Source organism: Saimiri boliviensis, chromosome 1, assembly GCF_048565385.1.
Source record: "Saimiri boliviensis isolate mSaiBol1 chromosome 1, mSaiBol1.pri, whole genome shotgun sequence".
Lineage (NCBI taxonomy): Eukaryota > Metazoa > Chordata > Mammalia > Primates > Cebidae > Saimiri > Saimiri boliviensis.
The window spans coordinates 212,964,987-212,982,767 of record NC_133449.1 but is presented as its reverse complement, the minus strand read 5'-3'; the positions used below and the strand labels follow the sequence as shown (position 1 = coordinate 212,982,767).

The following is a 17,781-nucleotide window of genomic DNA, read 5'->3' as shown; positions in this document are numbered from 1 at the left end:
TGTGGCCAGATGACAGCCTGATTTGCTGGAGCAGGGGAGAGGCAGTGAGGAGTACTGAGCTAGAGCGACGAGAACCTTGCGTGCCAGAAAGGGAGCTTATACATTATTCTTTAGGCAGTGGGAATCAGTGAGGATTTTTGAGCAAGGAAATAGTAAAATCATAAGTCTCAGTAAGATTAATTTAGCAACACTATAAAGATAAATCAGAGATATAAGGGATTGTTGGATCTATTATAATATGATGAGACCTTCCTTGATCAACCTATTTAAAATTTCCACTCTCCCACATCATCCCGAGCTCTCTTATTCTGCCAAATGTGCATGTTCTCCTTCCATAACACGTACGGGCCTCTAACATGCTGGGACACTCATTTGCATTGTGTGTTATTAATGTCTGTCTCTCTGGTTCGAATTTAACTATGAGAGGTGGTGACATCTTTAATTTGTTCTCTGATGTGTAGCACCCAGAAGAATGCTAAGCACAGGGTATAAGCTCAGCAGATACGGTTGGTTCAGAGACTAAACATGTCTAAGTGCTAACTAGCCCCAAATAGAACTTTAAAACATATTGTTCCTAGTCATCAGTCAGATTCTCAAACTTCTCCTTGAATTGAGACCTATATTGTTCTCTGAAGCCAATCAAGCATTATGTAATAAGTAGATGCCCCAGTTTTTACTCTTCAAAGTTCCCGTCTCAGCACTCGGTTGGAGAACAATCATCAGACAAGTCTGGCTCACTTTGCTGCCTTCTCCCCAGAGCTGGTTCAGTAATCCCCTAGTGACAAGAAAGGCAGCGGACACTCCTAAACATTGAAGAGTCCGGCTCCCGGTTAAAAATGGTGTGTGATTTTTCGGGCCTGACCATAGGCTGCTTGAAAAGTTTTACCCGGCACACCACACTGGGAAGCTGCCTTCCCACGCAGACACGGTGCACAGCTGGTGCCTCGCAGCCTCTGAGAGAAGTTCCCATGAAAGCCGCAGGCCCCGGCCCCCTCCTGTTCGGTCCCTATTGACATTCCTAGCTGGTGACAGCTTTCCTCTCTAGGTCGCTTGGTCAGGCGCCTCTGCCTGGGCCTCCTGGTGGAGAGAGGAAGGGAAACATCCAGGCACTTTGCTTATTCCCACTCTGCCTGGTGCTTCTCCACTCCTGCGCTCTCTTGGTTCCTCTCCGCCTCACACCCGAGAGTCGATAAAACTGCCAAAGCCTTTTGTTCGGGTCTCCCTCAACCGTGCGATGACCCTCATGTCCGTGCTGAGCCACTCAACCAGTGTGCCAAGCCACGGCGGAAAGGAGTAGGGCGAGTCAGTGTTTTCTCCGGTTCAGACTCCTGCTTCTATCATAGCAGTAAGTGATTAAAGGTTCCGTGCTTTCATTTTTGGCTTGTTGCAATAATGGGTTACTCCACACATGACAGCTCAGCTCGCGTGACAAATACACCACTTCACCCTGGAGAGGGATTGACAGAGGCCTTGGAAGGACACCAGTTTAGGGATCCTCAGTGAGTCCCAGAATGCCTGCCTCATTATCACCTGGTACACGTGTAAACAGAATAGAGCATTTTATTGAAGTGCTTGCTTCCTTCCAGTCTTTGCAAAGCAGTTTTAGGTAAAAGCCTCGTATCAAGGCAGTCAGTGGGCAACACACCAGTTTTCCATTTGGATCATCAGTGTGCAGGTGCGTGTATGGAGGCAGGAAGGAGGAAGCGTACTGAGGAGGCTTCAGGCAAGATACTGATAATCATGATTTTCACATATAGCACACATGTCCTATATTTCTGTAGTAGAGCAGTTATTTTATATGTTTGCAGGTTTTATTGTTTTAAAAGTTTGTTTTATCTAGTCTTTGCAAAATATTCAAGGAGCTTCATTGTCGTGCAATTAGAAAAGCCTGTTTTTCTTTTTTTTTCTTTCTTTTTTTTTTTTTTTTGAGATGGAGTTTCGCTCTTGTTACCCAGGCTGGAGTGCAATGGCGCGATCTCGGCTCACTGCAACCTCCGCCTCCTGGGTTCAGGCAATTCTCCTGCCTCAGCCTCCTGAGTAGCTGGGATTACAGGCACGTGCCACCATGCCCAGCTAATTTTTTGTATTTTTAGTAGAGACGGGGTTTCACTATGTTGACCGGGATGGTCTCGATCTCTTGACCTCGTGATCCACCCGCCTCGGCCTCCCAAAGTACTGGGATTACAGGCTTGAGCCACCGCGCCCGGCCAAGCCTGTTTTTCTAACAGTTACTCTTCATTTGTGTGCTTGTGTTTTATAAATAAAAAGGAGCTGCTGACAGCAGTGCAGCTCATTCCTGACGGCCTTCCTTTGTTCATTTGTGCTCAACAACATCCACAGTAATTAAATTTTTAAAAACTGCATTGGGTTGCTAATCAAAGATATGTTTACAGAAAATAAGGGTATGCAATTAAACACTGAATTAAGCACTGCTTCTAATTAGAAGAGATGTAGGTAATGTCATTTGGAGACAAAATTCCAGCATCAAAAGTTTTCAGAACTATCTGGTTCAGCCTCTAATCATACCTAAATTAGCCCAGATCTGAAAGATTTTCTAACTTGGACTTTCTAACATTTCACAACCTAAGAAGTCAAGAATTTTTTCCTTGTGATTTTTTCCAAAGGTTTCATGCAGCCCTGAAAGTCCATTTCTCTTTCTCCAGGCTTTAGCAAAACCAGAAGTTTGGCTCATCTGTTTGTTTAATATTTCTGGTGTGAAAGGATTCAATGGTTCACTTCAGTATTTTCCTCACCTATTAAAAAGTATTCTGACTCTTTTGATCTCTCCTCAGAAGGCTGAGGCTATTTTCTACCGATTTCTTAGGTATATTCACTACATAACAATAGTGCCACAGACATTGATGCAAGGAATTCCTTTCTCTCTTATATTTATTTCCAAGATGTACCTACTAACTATTCTAGTGGATTTCTACACAAACACAGTTGATGAGGTTGTAGGAAAACACAGTGGTAAAAGTAACTCTCTATAGCATTTGCTTCTCAAAACTTGGTTAAGTTATTACTAGCATTAAAAGGTGCCTGGGAGATTTGTTAAAAAAAAAAAGAATTCCTAGATTGCACATCAGAAACTTCTAGGCAGGTACAAGGTCTGAATTAGTTGCTGGCAAAAGGACCTGGGAATCTGCATATTAAATAAACTCCCCAGGTGATGATTATGTATGCTGGTGCTTGAGAAATATTGCTTTAGTGAAAGAAAGTATTTCTCTGCACATATTTTAACCAGAAAGCATTCCTTCTCCTTCCCTTTTCTCCTCCCATTCCCCAGCACTCTGGCTATATAACGTTTAACACAGCATATTGAGTAGTCTGCTTGTGACAGAAAACTTAAGAGAAACTCATAAATGCATGTTCATTTATCAGCCTCAATCTTCTTAACCCTCGTTTATTTAAGGGGATGATAGGCTGCCGTTCAACACTGCCTCTCCCTCACAGAGCTGGGGGAGGCTGCAAGGTGTGGTTGCTGGTAACACAGGCTTTGCACTCAGACAGACTTGAGTTTGAATCTCTGTGGGATCTTGGTTACATATCTCAACCTCTCTAAACCTTAATTTTTTCCATTTATAAGTGAAATGAATAATTTCTATGTCATAAGAATGTTGTAAAGATTATAATTAATATTGTATATAAAGAGGTCAGCTGTGTCTGGTCTATAGTAAGAACCTAATCAGTATTGGATGTCATTATTCTTGATAAGTTTAGGCAAGGGTTTTTCAGTCTCCTTAGTTGTTCCTGTGGGATGGCACATGATTAAATGATTTTCTCATTCTTGAGTGCCTTCAGATAAAGCTTGGTCACATTTCTAGAGATTCTGGCATTCAGCTTTGGTATAGACAAGTGAATAGAGTTCAGAATAATGTCCAGTTGAGAACAGACATCTTAATAATCTCTATGTATCTTGGCAGTAAGGATATAAATGTTAAGATAGATCAGTCATATCTATCTTACTGATGAATTGAATCAAAATGAGGGGAATTAAATTCTTATGATATGCACCTGGGAGATCATAGACTCTTAATATCTCTTAAATCATGAACACTGAGAATCTGGTAAAACCTATAAGCCATTCCCCAGAAATATGCCACACTTATAAGCAATTCTGAATTTAGTTGCAAAGAGATTCATGGACCCCTTGAAACCCATTTGAGTGTTTCGTAGAAATGAAACCTCTGCTTTAAAGACTGTCCATCAGAGACTGAGATGAATGAGGCTAGATCATTCCTATATCATTTTCTCCTACATAGAAAAAGGAAGGATAAAATTAACCAGGTGTGGTGGCACATGCCTGTAATCCCAGCTACTCGGGAAGCTGAGGCACAAGAATTGCTTGAATCTGGGAGGTGGAGGTTGCAGTGAGCCAAGATCACGCCACTGCACTCCAACCTGGGTGACAGAGTGAGACTCTGTCTCCGAAAGAAAAAGGAAAGGGAAGGATTATTTTCTTTATAGCATCATTTTCTACTATACAGAAAAAGAAGGCTTGAGGTTTTAGAAACCAAGGATTACACTTTTACAATTTCAGTTCTTACATAAAATTGACATTACATCTGTTCAGCAGATGGATATTTATACTATGTTGGTCACTATACAAGGATGAGCTAGGCATGGCCAGTTCTGTTTACATGCATCTGACAGGTGTTGGATAGAGAAGAAAGGTTCTAGACATAAAATTTTAAGATGGCTTTCTTTTAACAGTTCCATGGGGTAGTAGTCTGTATTTTGAAATATAATAAATCTGTTGCACAGGATCCTATAATCCATAGGACCTTATTTTCTTCCAGTTGAGACCCTTCATCACTGACCCCAACAATTCACATTGGATTATCTATATATGCTGACATTTTCAGTCTCAACTCTGAGAATCTTAGGAAGGGAAGAAGTTTGAAAAAAAGCTCTGGTTTGACCCCTTTATTTTATAGATGGAAAGACTAAGCCCCACATGTAAATTAACTTGCCTAAGGCCACATAGATTGTGGTAGAGCTAGAACTTGAAGCCAGATATTCCTTGCAATTTTCACTGCTTGGACAATTTTTCTTGAAGTTTATTTGGATCTGCTGATGCCAGTCTCAGCTTGTGTTCATAGATTTTTGTCTTTGGACCATCTACTTCCTATTATAAGTGAACTCAGATTCTGAACATAGCTTTCCTGGAGGGCCCAATATCTGTATCTAATTGGGCAACTGGATTTGACTCTTCCCTTACCAACATCTCAGATCCTCCAAGTAGGTGGACTCTCGGTGAGAGCCTTGCTAGACCTGTCTTGCTTAGCCACTGTGGCCATCTCGTCATCAAGATACCCAGGAATATACCCCATCTCCATAGGAAGCTCCAGGGATCCTAGAGATAAACTGGACTCTCCTGGACAAAGGCTCAGCAACCTCATGGCTTTTCCAGTTGTGGCAAAAGGCCAAACTGTTCTTCCCTTCTGTAATTACGAACCGAGTCTACTGAACATGACATGAGGACACTGCTTTGTTCTCTCTAGAGAATAAGTAATTTCTTCTAGGATAATCTCCTTATTAGGAAGGATAATAGTAACTTACAAGTTTAATCACTTCCTCTAATATGCAACCATAGCACCTGACTTGACATTTCAAGATTCGCTGTCACCACATATCAGAAAGCAGGAATGAGGGCACATAAAAAGCTGTGATGTGCAGTGTAAGACAGTTCTGTTTTTCCTGTGTTAAGTATTGGACTATTGGGTAATTACGAGAAAAAAGAATGTTAAATCTTTTTTTAACATTATGCACTAAAATAAATTCCAGAAGGATTTAGAATTTAAACATGGTAAAGGAACCCTGATGTGGTTGTATCAGCTCCAGGACTAGGGTTATACATTCAAAGAAAGGGGTTTTTTAAAGCTTGTTCCTAATACTGCCCACTGGAAGCTATTTAAACAAAATCCTGCTGGATGGAAATAAATAAAAGGCATTGTAGCTGAGTGGGAAGAAGATTTGAGGGATACCGTGAGTTTTGAAGGTCAAAGAATATTGACTTAGGAGAAAGTACATTTAATATATTGCAGAATGGATTTTAAAAACAGAATACAAAATAATGTCTATATTAAGACCGCAATTTTGCAAGATGTGTGTGTGTTAAATCTACACTGAGATGTCAGCTATGGTCAGTGACCTCCAAGTGGCAGGAAAAAGCTTTTATTTGCAGTATTTCAAAATTTCTTCTGTAACTGTGTATTCAGAAAAAAAAATAATAAATGTCATTAAAAATAAGGAGAATCAGCCTTTGTAAAGGTGACTAGAAGCTTTCTGGGCCTTACTTTGCTTCCAGGGCCAGAGCGAAGATGCCGGCAGCCAGAGGTGCGGAGGCCGAGGTGCCTGTGTGCGTCTCCGTGCAGTCATTGTGCAGGTCAGCGCTCGTCTGGATGGCGTCGGGAAGGAGAGAAAGGCGGGGAGAACACGTGAGGAGTGTGAGCCTGTCTCGGGGGTTGACGGTACCAAAGGCTGCATCTGCTATGACCAGGAAACTCAGCTGATTCGATTGCCTACTTTCTCCTCTAAACCACAGGCGGATGTTTGCCATCTGCTATTTTAGTCCAGTCTCCTCTATATGCAACTTTTCTGTAATTCTGGCAGCAAGATGCCTTTTCTGGGGATGAAGTACTCCCACTATGAATATTTTCTTTTCTGAGATTCCCAAACGAAATGCTGTCTATAAAAAACAAAGTTTCAAAATCACTGTGAATCATGCTGGCCCATTAATCATCAGGTCCATTGTGTTTGGTCTGGCATATTTAGAAATTCTGTCTCATACAAAATCCCCTTTTGCCTTCAGATTGACACTCGGCTGCCTCTTCAGCTCAAAGATATGAAGCCATCCTGGTCTTAGCCATTTGAACTCCTTGTACAAAAAATGCTTAGTATGTAGTTTGCACTCACTGTTGACTAGATTTGATACCATGAGTTGGTGTCCACACTTGCACTTTACGGAAAATGCTGGGTCTTTAAAGTGTGCTAGACTTAGTTCTGGGTTCAGATTCTCTAACTGCTACCTAATAGATTTGTCCTCAGGCAAGTCGTTTGGCTCCCCATCTGTAAAATGTGATTTATATTCCCTGACTCACATGCTGAGACTTAACCAAAATGTTCTCTGTGAAAGTATTTTTACTTGATTTTCTTGCAAGTAAGGAATTACCCCGGCTAACTTTAGGGTAATGAAGAGATTGCTGAGAGGAAGGGAAGAAACGAAAAAGACTTCCTGTCTGCCTTAAGGACCACGACACTGCTGGTTGGGCCACGGGATTACTAACAAGACACCCACCCAGGCTCCAGCACTGAAGTTCTAGCTCGAGATTTCGATGTGTGGGAGGGAGGTGTAAAAAAATAATTTGTTCTATTATCACCTCCATTGGCTTCCTGCTTGGAGTTGCTGAATTTCTCAAGTTATAATGGCTCCACTCCTCAGAGGGCTGCGGAAGCAAGGTTGCCCTTTTTACCTGTTGACGCAAGCAAGCCCCCAGAGATGACTATGCTGGGAAAAAGGTTTGCGTAAGAAAAAGGTTATGTTACTGAGACTGTCTCAAATAGAATGCACCAGCTGTCTCTCCTAAGGCTGGCTTTCTTAAGGAGGGAGTTTTACAAAGATAGAAAACCTTTCTTCTGCTTCAGTGCAGGCTAGCCCAGAAAAGGAACAGTCTATGAAATGGTGATTCTAAAATCCCTAACAGGCCATTTTCTAAAGGCAGCTCTGGACACCCAGGAAATGACAACAGCCAGGGGTTCTGAAGACAAGCAGGGCAAATGTCTGATATGACCCTTTCAAAAGCTGTAAAATATGCCTGCTGTAAACACCCCTGGGTAGAATGTCACGGTCTATTACTTGAGTAGCTGAAGAGATGCTCATGAGAAGCAGACCCACACTTCTAGGTTGAGACCACAGCTTCGCTGACTAAACTAAGTTGCCGAAGAGTGACCCTGTGTGAAGACGACATTCATGCTGACGATTATGTCGAGATGCCATGAATAGGAATCTTGCACACATTCCAAGGTCATTATTAAAGGGTTCATCCAACCTCTAATTAGATCACGAGCTGCTATTTCCTTGAGATAGGATCTATATACTTTAGTTATTTGGTTCTTTCTGTGTCAGGAGTTAAACTGAGGGCTTTACATTTTTAAATTAAAAGTGCCTCCTTTTTTTCTCAGAGCTCCTAAATATCCCTCCAGCATCATGCCCTTGAAGGGAAATCCAATAATTGCCCTTGGCCATCTGACTCATGGAAGCAAAGGCACAGGCAAGCGAGGGCTGGAGGAGCTCTCTGAGCACACAGCGTCCAGAGCTGCTTACCCAGATGCTGAGCAGTTCACCTCAGGGGACTGAGACTATTTTCCTGCAGGTCGTCCATTCTGAGGACATAGCTGGTGTAGACTCTGTATTTTTATCATCTGCTACAGGGCAAGTCAGACTATATCCCTGCTATTACAGGATCAGCAAGTACAAGGGTGATAAAGCCCCAACAACCCTGAAATCTCCTTTAAGGCTGTTTCCAGGGAGGCATCAGACAAGCAGAAAAGACATTTGGAGTCTCCGCTGTGTGTAATGACAGGTTTGGTGGCTTCTCAAGGCTGGGTTTAAAAATGACAGAGGGGAAGTTCATCTTGGCAGAAGTGTCATTATCCCTAGAGAGAAAACTTTCTGATGTATGCCAGCTTTTCAAGTGAGTAAGCCCGAGTCTCCCCAGCTGAAACATCAAGCTTAAGCGAATCAATCCTACCAAAGGTCAGTTAGGGGGATCATTTTGCATGCATGCCACACTCTCCTACCTAAGCAGAGAGAATTAGACAAAAGCAACATACGATTCGCTGGTCGGTGTAATCCCCGCTGCTGTAAGAGGTGGCCAGTGTGGAGGAGCACTTCTCAGCATACCAGGGGGACAGGCCTTGCTGGGAGGCACTGCTGATGGAGATGGTGTAGATGCTGTCTGTGTAGCCGTCACAGTCACAATTATCTCCCTGACGCCCCCCATTTCCCGAAGCCCAGACGAAGATGGACCCCTTCCCCTGTCTCCCCTAAAGGAAAAGCCAGAATGCATATCATCTGTTATCATCTATTGGGGTCACTGTTATATCCCAATAAAATCCCCAACAAATACATGTGTGAAATTCTCAGAGATAGCTATTTGGGATTTATCTTCTACTCCAGGTCTTTTGGCTTCAGTGGTGGAAATCTCACAAGGCTGTGTGTTATAGGCCACTGGACTGTGGCCCTGCCAGTCTCGGCCCTCCTGGAGTAGCACTGAGTGCACGCTTCTCTTTCTCACGCAGATTCATAATCTAGCCTTCTGCACTTACTCATATTTTTCCACCCTCTTCTTGGTTTATGTCACTGCACTTGAATCTTTGAACTTCCTCTCTTTCTTTCTGCTTGAATCTTCTGGCTGACTGATAGAATGACAAAATTAGGGATTATTCAGATCTGCCTTGCAGCTGCATTAAAAGGGACTCTTCAATTGAATGAAACTTGTCAAGGCCGCCCTTTCTATGATTTTTCAATTTGTGCTCTCCAGAGTTACTACTTTTGTTGCATCCTGTGGAGCACAAGGCTTTAGAATCTATGCAGGAATACAGTAAATCTGAGTGACAGAGCAACCCAGCCAAGGCACGGGTATTCAACAGGCACATGCAGAGCAGAAGGTGGCACGTTTCTGTACCCGAAGAGCATTTCCAGAGCACTTGGAAGAAGTCGGGGTAGTATTTTACTAGTGTAAAATCCTGAAAGCAGCAGGAAAATGAGGAAGGAGAAAGAAATGTCCAGAAATACTTTTTTTTTTTTTTTTTTTTTGAGCCTGAGTTTCGCTCTTGTTACCCAGGCTGGAGTGCAATGGCGCGATCTCGGCTCACCGCAACCTCTGCCTCCTGGGTTCAGGCAATTCTCCTGCCTCAGCCTCCTGAGTAGCTGGGATTACAGGCACGAGCCACCATGCCCAGCTAATTTTTTGTATTTTTAGTAGAGACAGGGTTTCACCATGTTGACCAGGATGGTCTCGATCTCTTGACCTCGTGATCCACCCACCTCGGCCTCCCAAAGTGCTGGGATTACAGGCTTGAGCCACCGCGCCTGGCACCAGAAATACTTTTAAAATAAGTGTGCTAAAAGTAATAAATTTCTATTCAACCTCAGACCCAAATAGGGAAAAACTCATTTTATTTATTTATTTTTATTTTTATTTTTGAGACAGGATCTCATTCTGTCACCCAGGCTGAAGTGCAAATGGTGCAATCTCAGCTCATTGCAACCTCCGCTTTCTGGGTTCAAGCAATTCTCATGCCTCAGCCTCCTGAGTAGAGGAGATTATAGGCGCCTAAGGAGTCTAAGTTGAGACCACAGTTTTACTGTTTAAACTAGGTTGCAAAAGAACGCAACCTAGTTACAGCTGGCTAATTTTTGTGTTTTCAGTAGAGGTGGGATTTCTCCCTGTTGGCCAGGCTGGTCTCAAACTCCTGGCTTCAAGTGATCTGCCTGCCTCTCAAAAGTGCTGGGATTATAGGTATGAGCCACCACGCCTGGCCACAAATAGGGAAAACTTTCTTAACCCTTAACTTTCATCCCTCTGAAGAGTGATTTGGCTCTCAAAGTGCATTTAAAATTGTAGGCCAGGCACAGTGACTCACAGCTGTAATCACAGCACCTTGGGAGGCCAAGGCAGGTTGATCACGAGGTCAGGAGATTGACATCATCCTGGCCAACATGTGAAACCCCATCTCTATTAAAATACAAAAAATCAGCCAGGCATGGTGGTGCATGCCTGTAGTCCCAGCTAGTTGAGAGGCTAAGGCAGGGGAATTGCTTGAACCCAGGAGGTGGAGATTGCAGCGAGCCGAGACTGTGCCACTGGACTCCAGTCTGATGACAGAGTGAGACTCCATCTCAAAAAAAAAAAAAAATTGTAAAAGACTTTGTTAAGAAATCTACAACAATGCTTTTCTACGTAACCTAAGTGTTCTTTCCTTCTCTTCATATCCAAATGGTCAAGTTTCACTTGTTGTGGGTCTACGTTAAGCATCTTACCTGTTTGACACCATATTCAAAAGCCTTCTGAGCTAGACGGCCAGGCCCCTCCACAGTTTTCCCATCATCATTAGGGCCCCAGCTTGCACTATAAATATCCACATGTCCAGGATTGAATCCAATTGAACTGGCCTCAATAGCATCCGTCACAATGCCATCCAGCATTCTTATGCCTGAGGAACAAAATAAACAAACACACACAAGGTCAATGTCAGTATGTACATGGGTAACAAAGGCCCAATACTCTTACTATTTGTATTTTTAAAGGACTTTAGGAGTCAAAAACCAGGTAACTGCTAGATGTCCCCAGTTTCTGTAACCCAGCTACTGATACCACAGAAAGAAGGAACATGCCACTGCCCCCATAAGCTTTCTTGTCTCACTTTAGAGATAATACCATGTAGTAGTGTAGGCAGCTGTGATTTTTTTTTTTGTCCCACTCAAGGCTCTCTTCCTAGCAGTACCTCTGGGCATTGAGTTTGAACTGAAGCAGCATCCTTAGATGAAAGGAAGTGGCTGTGGTTTTTGTCAATTACAAAATGTTTGCCCTCCTTCCCACCCCAACTAAATGACAGAACAGCATTCAGAAAGACCCTAAAGCAGCCCCCCCACAATGCACCTGCTCATGGCTGTCTCACAAATGACTGTGGCTCCAGTGCCACACGAAGGACTTTGGAGAGGAAAGCATGTAGCTTAAAAAGATCTAGCCACAACAGAAAACTAATGAATAGGAAAAGCACTCTTGTTTCTAAGCCCTGATTTAAAATAGCCCAGAGGCCATCCTTTCATGTGTTTGCTAAGAAACATTTTCAAGAAATATGCTTCCTCTTCTTCTAAATAATCTCAAGGATGAAATCATTGCCATGGATTTCACTCCTGAGGGGGAATCATTTTTCATCAGGACAATGTAGATGTGGTAGCTCTTTGTGCTTTCCAACAGGCTGTCACCCGTCATCAGACTTATGAATTCAACAGCTAGGAAGGCAAAAGCAATCTGGACAGATTACAGGCAGCTACCTGGTTATTTCTGGCTTCAGGCTCATAATGCAATGGAGTGCACAGCCTTCGATTTTCACAGTTGTTTACTATGGAGCAAAAAGTAAAATGATACGTAATTGACATGATCAGTGAAAGCTGTATTTGTAAAAAAGAAATTGTTTAAAAATGCATTTAGGGCCAAGCATGTTGGCTCATGCCTATAATCCCAGCACTTAGGGAGGCCAAGGTGGGTGGGTCACGTGAGGCCAGGAGTTCAAGACCAGCCTGGCCAACATGGAAAAACACTGTCTTTACTAAAAATACAAAAATTAGCTGGGCATGGTGGCACACACCTATAATCCCAGCTACTTGGGAGGCTGAGGCAGGAGAATTGCTTGATCCCAGGAGGCAGAGCTTGCAGTGAACCAAGATTGCACCACTGCACTCTAGCCTGGGCAGCAAAGTGAGACTCAGTCTCAAAAAAATGTATTTAGGAAAAAAATTCCAGCTCTGCTACTTACTAGCTGTGGAATCTTGGGCAAGCCACTTGACCCTCTGGGCCTCAGTTTCAACTGTAAAATGGGGAAGGTAACAGCTCATGTGAATTCAGGATAGTCTATATGCAGCCACCATTTCATAGGCTTTACATGTATGAACTCATCTAAACCTTAAAACCATCATTTGAGGTGGGTGCTGTAATTCTCCTCACTTTATAAATGGAGAGATTGAGGCCAGGGAGGGACAATGACTTGCTCAAGGCCACAGAGCTTGAAATAGGAGAGCCAGAATTTCAGTCCTACAAATCTAGCCCCCAAATCTGTTAACCACCAGGATACACTGCCTGTAATATGTTGTAGAGTAAGTAACTGACACACAGTGGGTGCCTAGTAAATGAAGATTATTGGTCAAAAATAAAAATAAAAATAAAAGTATTTGGGGCTAGACCATCAAAGAATGGAGTAATGAAAAAAATCAGTAGGCTTGGAATTGTGTTTCAGTTCTACGCTGCCACAAACTAGCTATTGTTACCTTGAGCAGCTTGCTTCTAATTCTTCCTCTACAAAATGAAATGATCAGATAATTCTTGCACAAACTATAGTTGTTTAATTCATTATGACTTAAAGAGTGAGCTATTTTACTAGTTGATTACATAATTTGTGCTTCTGCCTTTATTTTTTTTTTTAAATTAACAGAACACTTTGAAGATGTTAGTATCAAAGGAATCAGGAATGACACTTAAAATTCTAAAAGTGCCCTGTGTTCATGACAGACGTATTACATGTCAAGATGTATATTTATTTTGTTTCTAAAAAGGAATACATAACCAAATGCAGGGTGTACTCATGTAGAGTTTAATGGGATTTTATTGTAATTGACATGTTTTACAATTGATTTTTTTTTGCAATCATAGTTTTTGAAAACTGAACTAAACTTGAAGCTCATAGCATAATGTGAATGCCTGCGGCAGGGATAGAATGAAGAGGAGAGACCATTTTTATCTTTTCTGTTGTTCCCTGCAGATCCACTTTCTACTCTTCTCCATTAGAACATGGACTGCAGCAATGGGCTCTCTCTTCCCACTGGGTTCAGCCAACTGAAGACCCCCACAAGAGGGTGGGTATCAAGAGGAGAATGAGGTGCCTGTGCCGCCGGATCCCCTTTGCCTAGAAGTAGCTCTGCTGTTGTACTCAAGGCCTATCCAGCGGCTTTCTCCTGTGACCACAGTTTTCCCTCTCTACTTGCTGGCGACTTTTCCTCCCCTTTGCTTCTTAAGGCTAAAGGTGGTAACATCTGTCAACCACTTGTTAGCCCCTTGTTGGTTTTCTCTAACTCTTGTAAACAATTTCTTTATTAAAATGTCCTCAGTTGCCCTAATGCAGCTTACCATCTGTTTCCCCATAAGGACACTGATGAAAACAATTTGAGATTTTACGTCCTTGCTATCGAAGATAAAATTTGGCTACTTAATGTAGTAAGTATGTATTTTTTTAAATTTTGAAGTTGTTCTTTGCTAAAAAGTGAAGGACTTCTACAGAACAGAGGCAGGAAAAGTCTTTGCCTAAATTTACCCCCTCCTTCTGTTTCCTAAGCAAGCACTCAGTAACAAACCATTCTAATTCAGAACACAGAGAAAATTAGATTTTGTTCATATGCTAGTCAATATGTCTACATTTTTTTTTCTTTGGAGATGTATAGGCTATAATCAGCAATCCATTTTCTAGAAATCCATATCTATTGATTTGTTTGCAAATCATATTCAAGTCCTGTAGCAACTTTTGCATGGAATTCTTTTCTTCCTCCAGTTGTTAAAAGGAAAATTTACCCTCCCCCATTTACAATATAAGATGTAAGCCTCACATTAAAGTGCCAAACTACAGGGACAATTCTCTGTTTTACCTCCAACTTTGGAATTGTATGCAACTCCAACCCCGCATTTGTGATTATTTGCTTGCATGGCAATTTCTCCTGCACATCTGGTCCCATGTCTGAGGATTAAAAAATAAGAATTATAAAACATACAGAAGAACAAACTTTTGTTTCACACATGAATGAATTCATGGGGCATAGATATATTAACTTTTTGTCAGCCTTGATACTGTCTTTTCAAAAAAAGTTGGTATAATATAAAGCTTATGTTCAGATGAACGGCACAAGTACTAGAGCCAAAGTATGTGACTTCAAATTCTGGCTTCTGCCATTCACTGCGGGTGTGACCTTGGGTAAGCTGCTTGTCCTCGAAGGCTTGGTCACATGACAAATTCTATGTAAAGCATTTAGAACAGTGGCTGGCAGATAGCAAGAAGCCAGTAAGTGTTAACTATGGATACTATAGAACTCTGACATTCAGAAACAATTTCAAAGAAATGGCTCTGCTTTATACTTTTTGGTAGCTGGCTCCTCATTTTTCTCCCTAGTCACTGCCTTGGGTTAGATTATGTGTGATCAGCCTTAGTAGGATATGATAGAACAACATCCCCTATTAAGCCCTCCTCCTTTCCTCTAAATACATGGCTCACTAAAATGTCTGAAGATTATCTGTTCCAAGAGGAGCTTGATATATTTTCAAGACATTACCAGCTAATTGGAAAGCCAAGATGCTCCTGAAACCCCAACTGGGGCCAGAAGCCTGAACATGATTGGTTTTGCAGTCAAGCAAAGAGGGCAATTTATGATTTCAGATTATTTGGAAGAAAAATGCGCCTTCAAAACACCAAATTCCACAACTAAAGCATCAAATCTAAAATTCTGAGAATAACTGTCTTTTACTACCACCCTCTTGACTCAAGAGAGCCAATAAGCCAAAAGGCCATTAATGTGAATTCATTTATTTTATGATTTTATTCTATTGTGGAAACAACACAGAACAGTGTAAAAGCTACTGGTGGCTTGGAGGAGCCTACCAGATATACCAACATAGAGAAAAAGAGAGGAAGGGTTAGCGCTGAGCAATGATGTTGGCCAATTACATTTCAAGTCTACTATGCTAGCCATCTATTAATTCAGCATAGCATGGAATACAAAATTCCTAAATTGACTGGGCCATCCAGAAGAATTGTTTGACTTCTTTTTTTCCTAAAGTTGCAAAGATGATTTTCTGATCTCCTTCCACAAAATAAGATTCCTGCTCCTTCATGTTAATCCTGGCTAGGAATTCTAAGTCAGTACAATATAATTATCTTTAATTCAAAATATTCCCTGATGCAGCAAACACCTGCTTCTTTTATGTATGCTAGCTCTTTCCTGTTTGGGGAAGTGGTCCTGACTTTCTGTGATTTTTTTTTTTTAATCATGAGGCTCCTCCTCTCAGGCAGCTTTCAAGGACTGATGCAGATTATAGGAAGAAACCCTACTCTTTCTTAGGAATCATGAGCTTAAGTTCCATGTGAGTCATATGGGTCTTGCTCTGCCAGGCAGAATTCTACTGAGAGTGAAGCCAAGCGCAGGCGAGCAGCACTGGAGTTGGAAGAGCGCTTGGTGTCCTGAGAACATACTGTTTGAGTTCTTGAATCTTGCAACATCAGAAACTAGAACATCCCTTGGGTGAATATTTTTTAAATCCCTATAATACTTAATCTTTGAGTTAGAATTCTTTCATTTGCAACTGAAGCTGTCCTGACCACACCCATTCCCTAAGAAAAGTGTGCACATCTGAACACACAGAAGGCACCTTAGGCTTTCTGGATGGCTTAACGCTCTTTGCCTTAATAGGAGTAATTCAGTTGTCATCTCTGAGAAATGTACTTCCAGAAGTCACCACTGCCTTCTTATATATTTTCATGTGTACAGAATGGGAGACAGGGTTCAGGATAGCAAAAGAATCCAGTGCAAGTCTTCAGCCTGAGCCAACAGAATCAACCTGCTGACAGACATCCCTAGGATTGTTATTTGTCCTAAAAAATAATGCAGTGTGATAGCACCTATTATTTATTTCTCTTTGTATGTGGAGGACTATTTTCTAGTGAAAGCGGCAGGAGGATCATGGTACAAATATGTGTTGACATGTTTTCCTCCTCTTATCCTCAGGTTCCACCTGCAAACGTTGAGAGAAAGAGACTTTATGAAGGTGTTCCCATGTCATTCTTTATAGACCTGCAGCTCTTTCTCTTTTCTGAGATGCTGCAGTAAAAGAACTCTCTATTGTCTTAGAACAATGGTAGTAACTGGCATTTAAGCAAAATGATTTGTTTAAAAATTATTCCACCAGATAGTTTAAATACTACCCTTATTCTGGTTAAAATATCCTTGTCACACTTGTTATTTAACTAGAAAAACAATCTGTAATTGGTGCTGAAATACTGAATACAGATTTATGCCAGCTTAATAGTGAGTGTTACCTGCACTGTTAAGATTTTATTATTTAGTGATTCCTCTTTTGACTTTCAGAGTAGCATTCAGTTGTGGCTTCTATTAATCTCATTTACATGGTAATAAAGAACAACAGCAATACAGATAGTTTGAAGAGATAATACCCTTGGAATTGGGGTATAATACCTTTCCAATTGCTGTAAAGGCCAAGAAAAAATGGGGCTATTATTTTCCAAACCTAAGGGATTTATGTCTGACAACATGCTGGAAAACAACTCTATTTTTTATTATACCTTCTGATAAATGATAAGGGTGCCACCTTTTTGGTTGATAGTCAAGAGGATCCTGAGAGAGAGTTGCTCATTATGTCATTTCTAAATAGCAGGTTCTGAACTGGCTCAGAAAATTGACTTGTCTCTGCTGCTCCCAGCAGATGATATATGAGAAATCATGTTGATTTCTCACTGAAAGAAGGTCTAACTCAGTTACCAAATGAGAAGCTGTGATCATCATCATCATCATCATCACAGCAAACACTTATTTAATTTTTTTATGTACCAATGTCCAAGCCATATACGTGTATATGTCTAAGCTAAATATCCTTGTCACACATGTTATTTAACTCAAATATATACACGCATATATATATATACACACACACACACACGCAAACACGTATAGCTTAAATAACCTGTGTGACAAGCATATTTTAACCAAAATAAGAGTAGTATTTAAACTGTCGTGTGAAATAATTTTTAAACAAATCAATTTGTTTAAATGCCAGATATACAGATAGAGATATATTCTACTTCATTGAGTTAGAGGTATTAAGTGAGTTTATATATGTAAGTATATATATATATATATATATATATCTCAATAAAGTATACATAATATATAATACAACATATATAAACTCAATGCTTCACTTTATGTATATGTATATAAAT

General features: G+C 41.2%; 1 protein-coding gene across 1 annotated transcript in view; it reads right to left on the bottom strand.

Moving 5' to 3' along the window:
• Positions 1 to 17,781, bottom strand: part of PCSK1 (proprotein convertase subtilisin/kexin type 1) — a 42,279-nt gene that overhangs the window by 10,808 nt on the left and 13,690 nt on the right. The window contains exons 6-9 of the mRNA XM_003920737.4: positions 14,423 to 14,511; positions 11,048 to 11,220; positions 8,836 to 9,048; positions 6,300 to 6,400 (exon numbers count right to left, since the gene is read on the bottom strand). Coding sequence (XP_003920786.1) covers positions 6,300 to 6,400; positions 8,836 to 9,048; positions 11,048 to 11,220; positions 14,423 to 14,511 — 576 coding nt within the window. The remainder of the gene's footprint in view (positions 1 to 6,299; positions 6,401 to 8,835; positions 9,049 to 11,047; positions 11,221 to 14,422; positions 14,512 to 17,781) is intronic.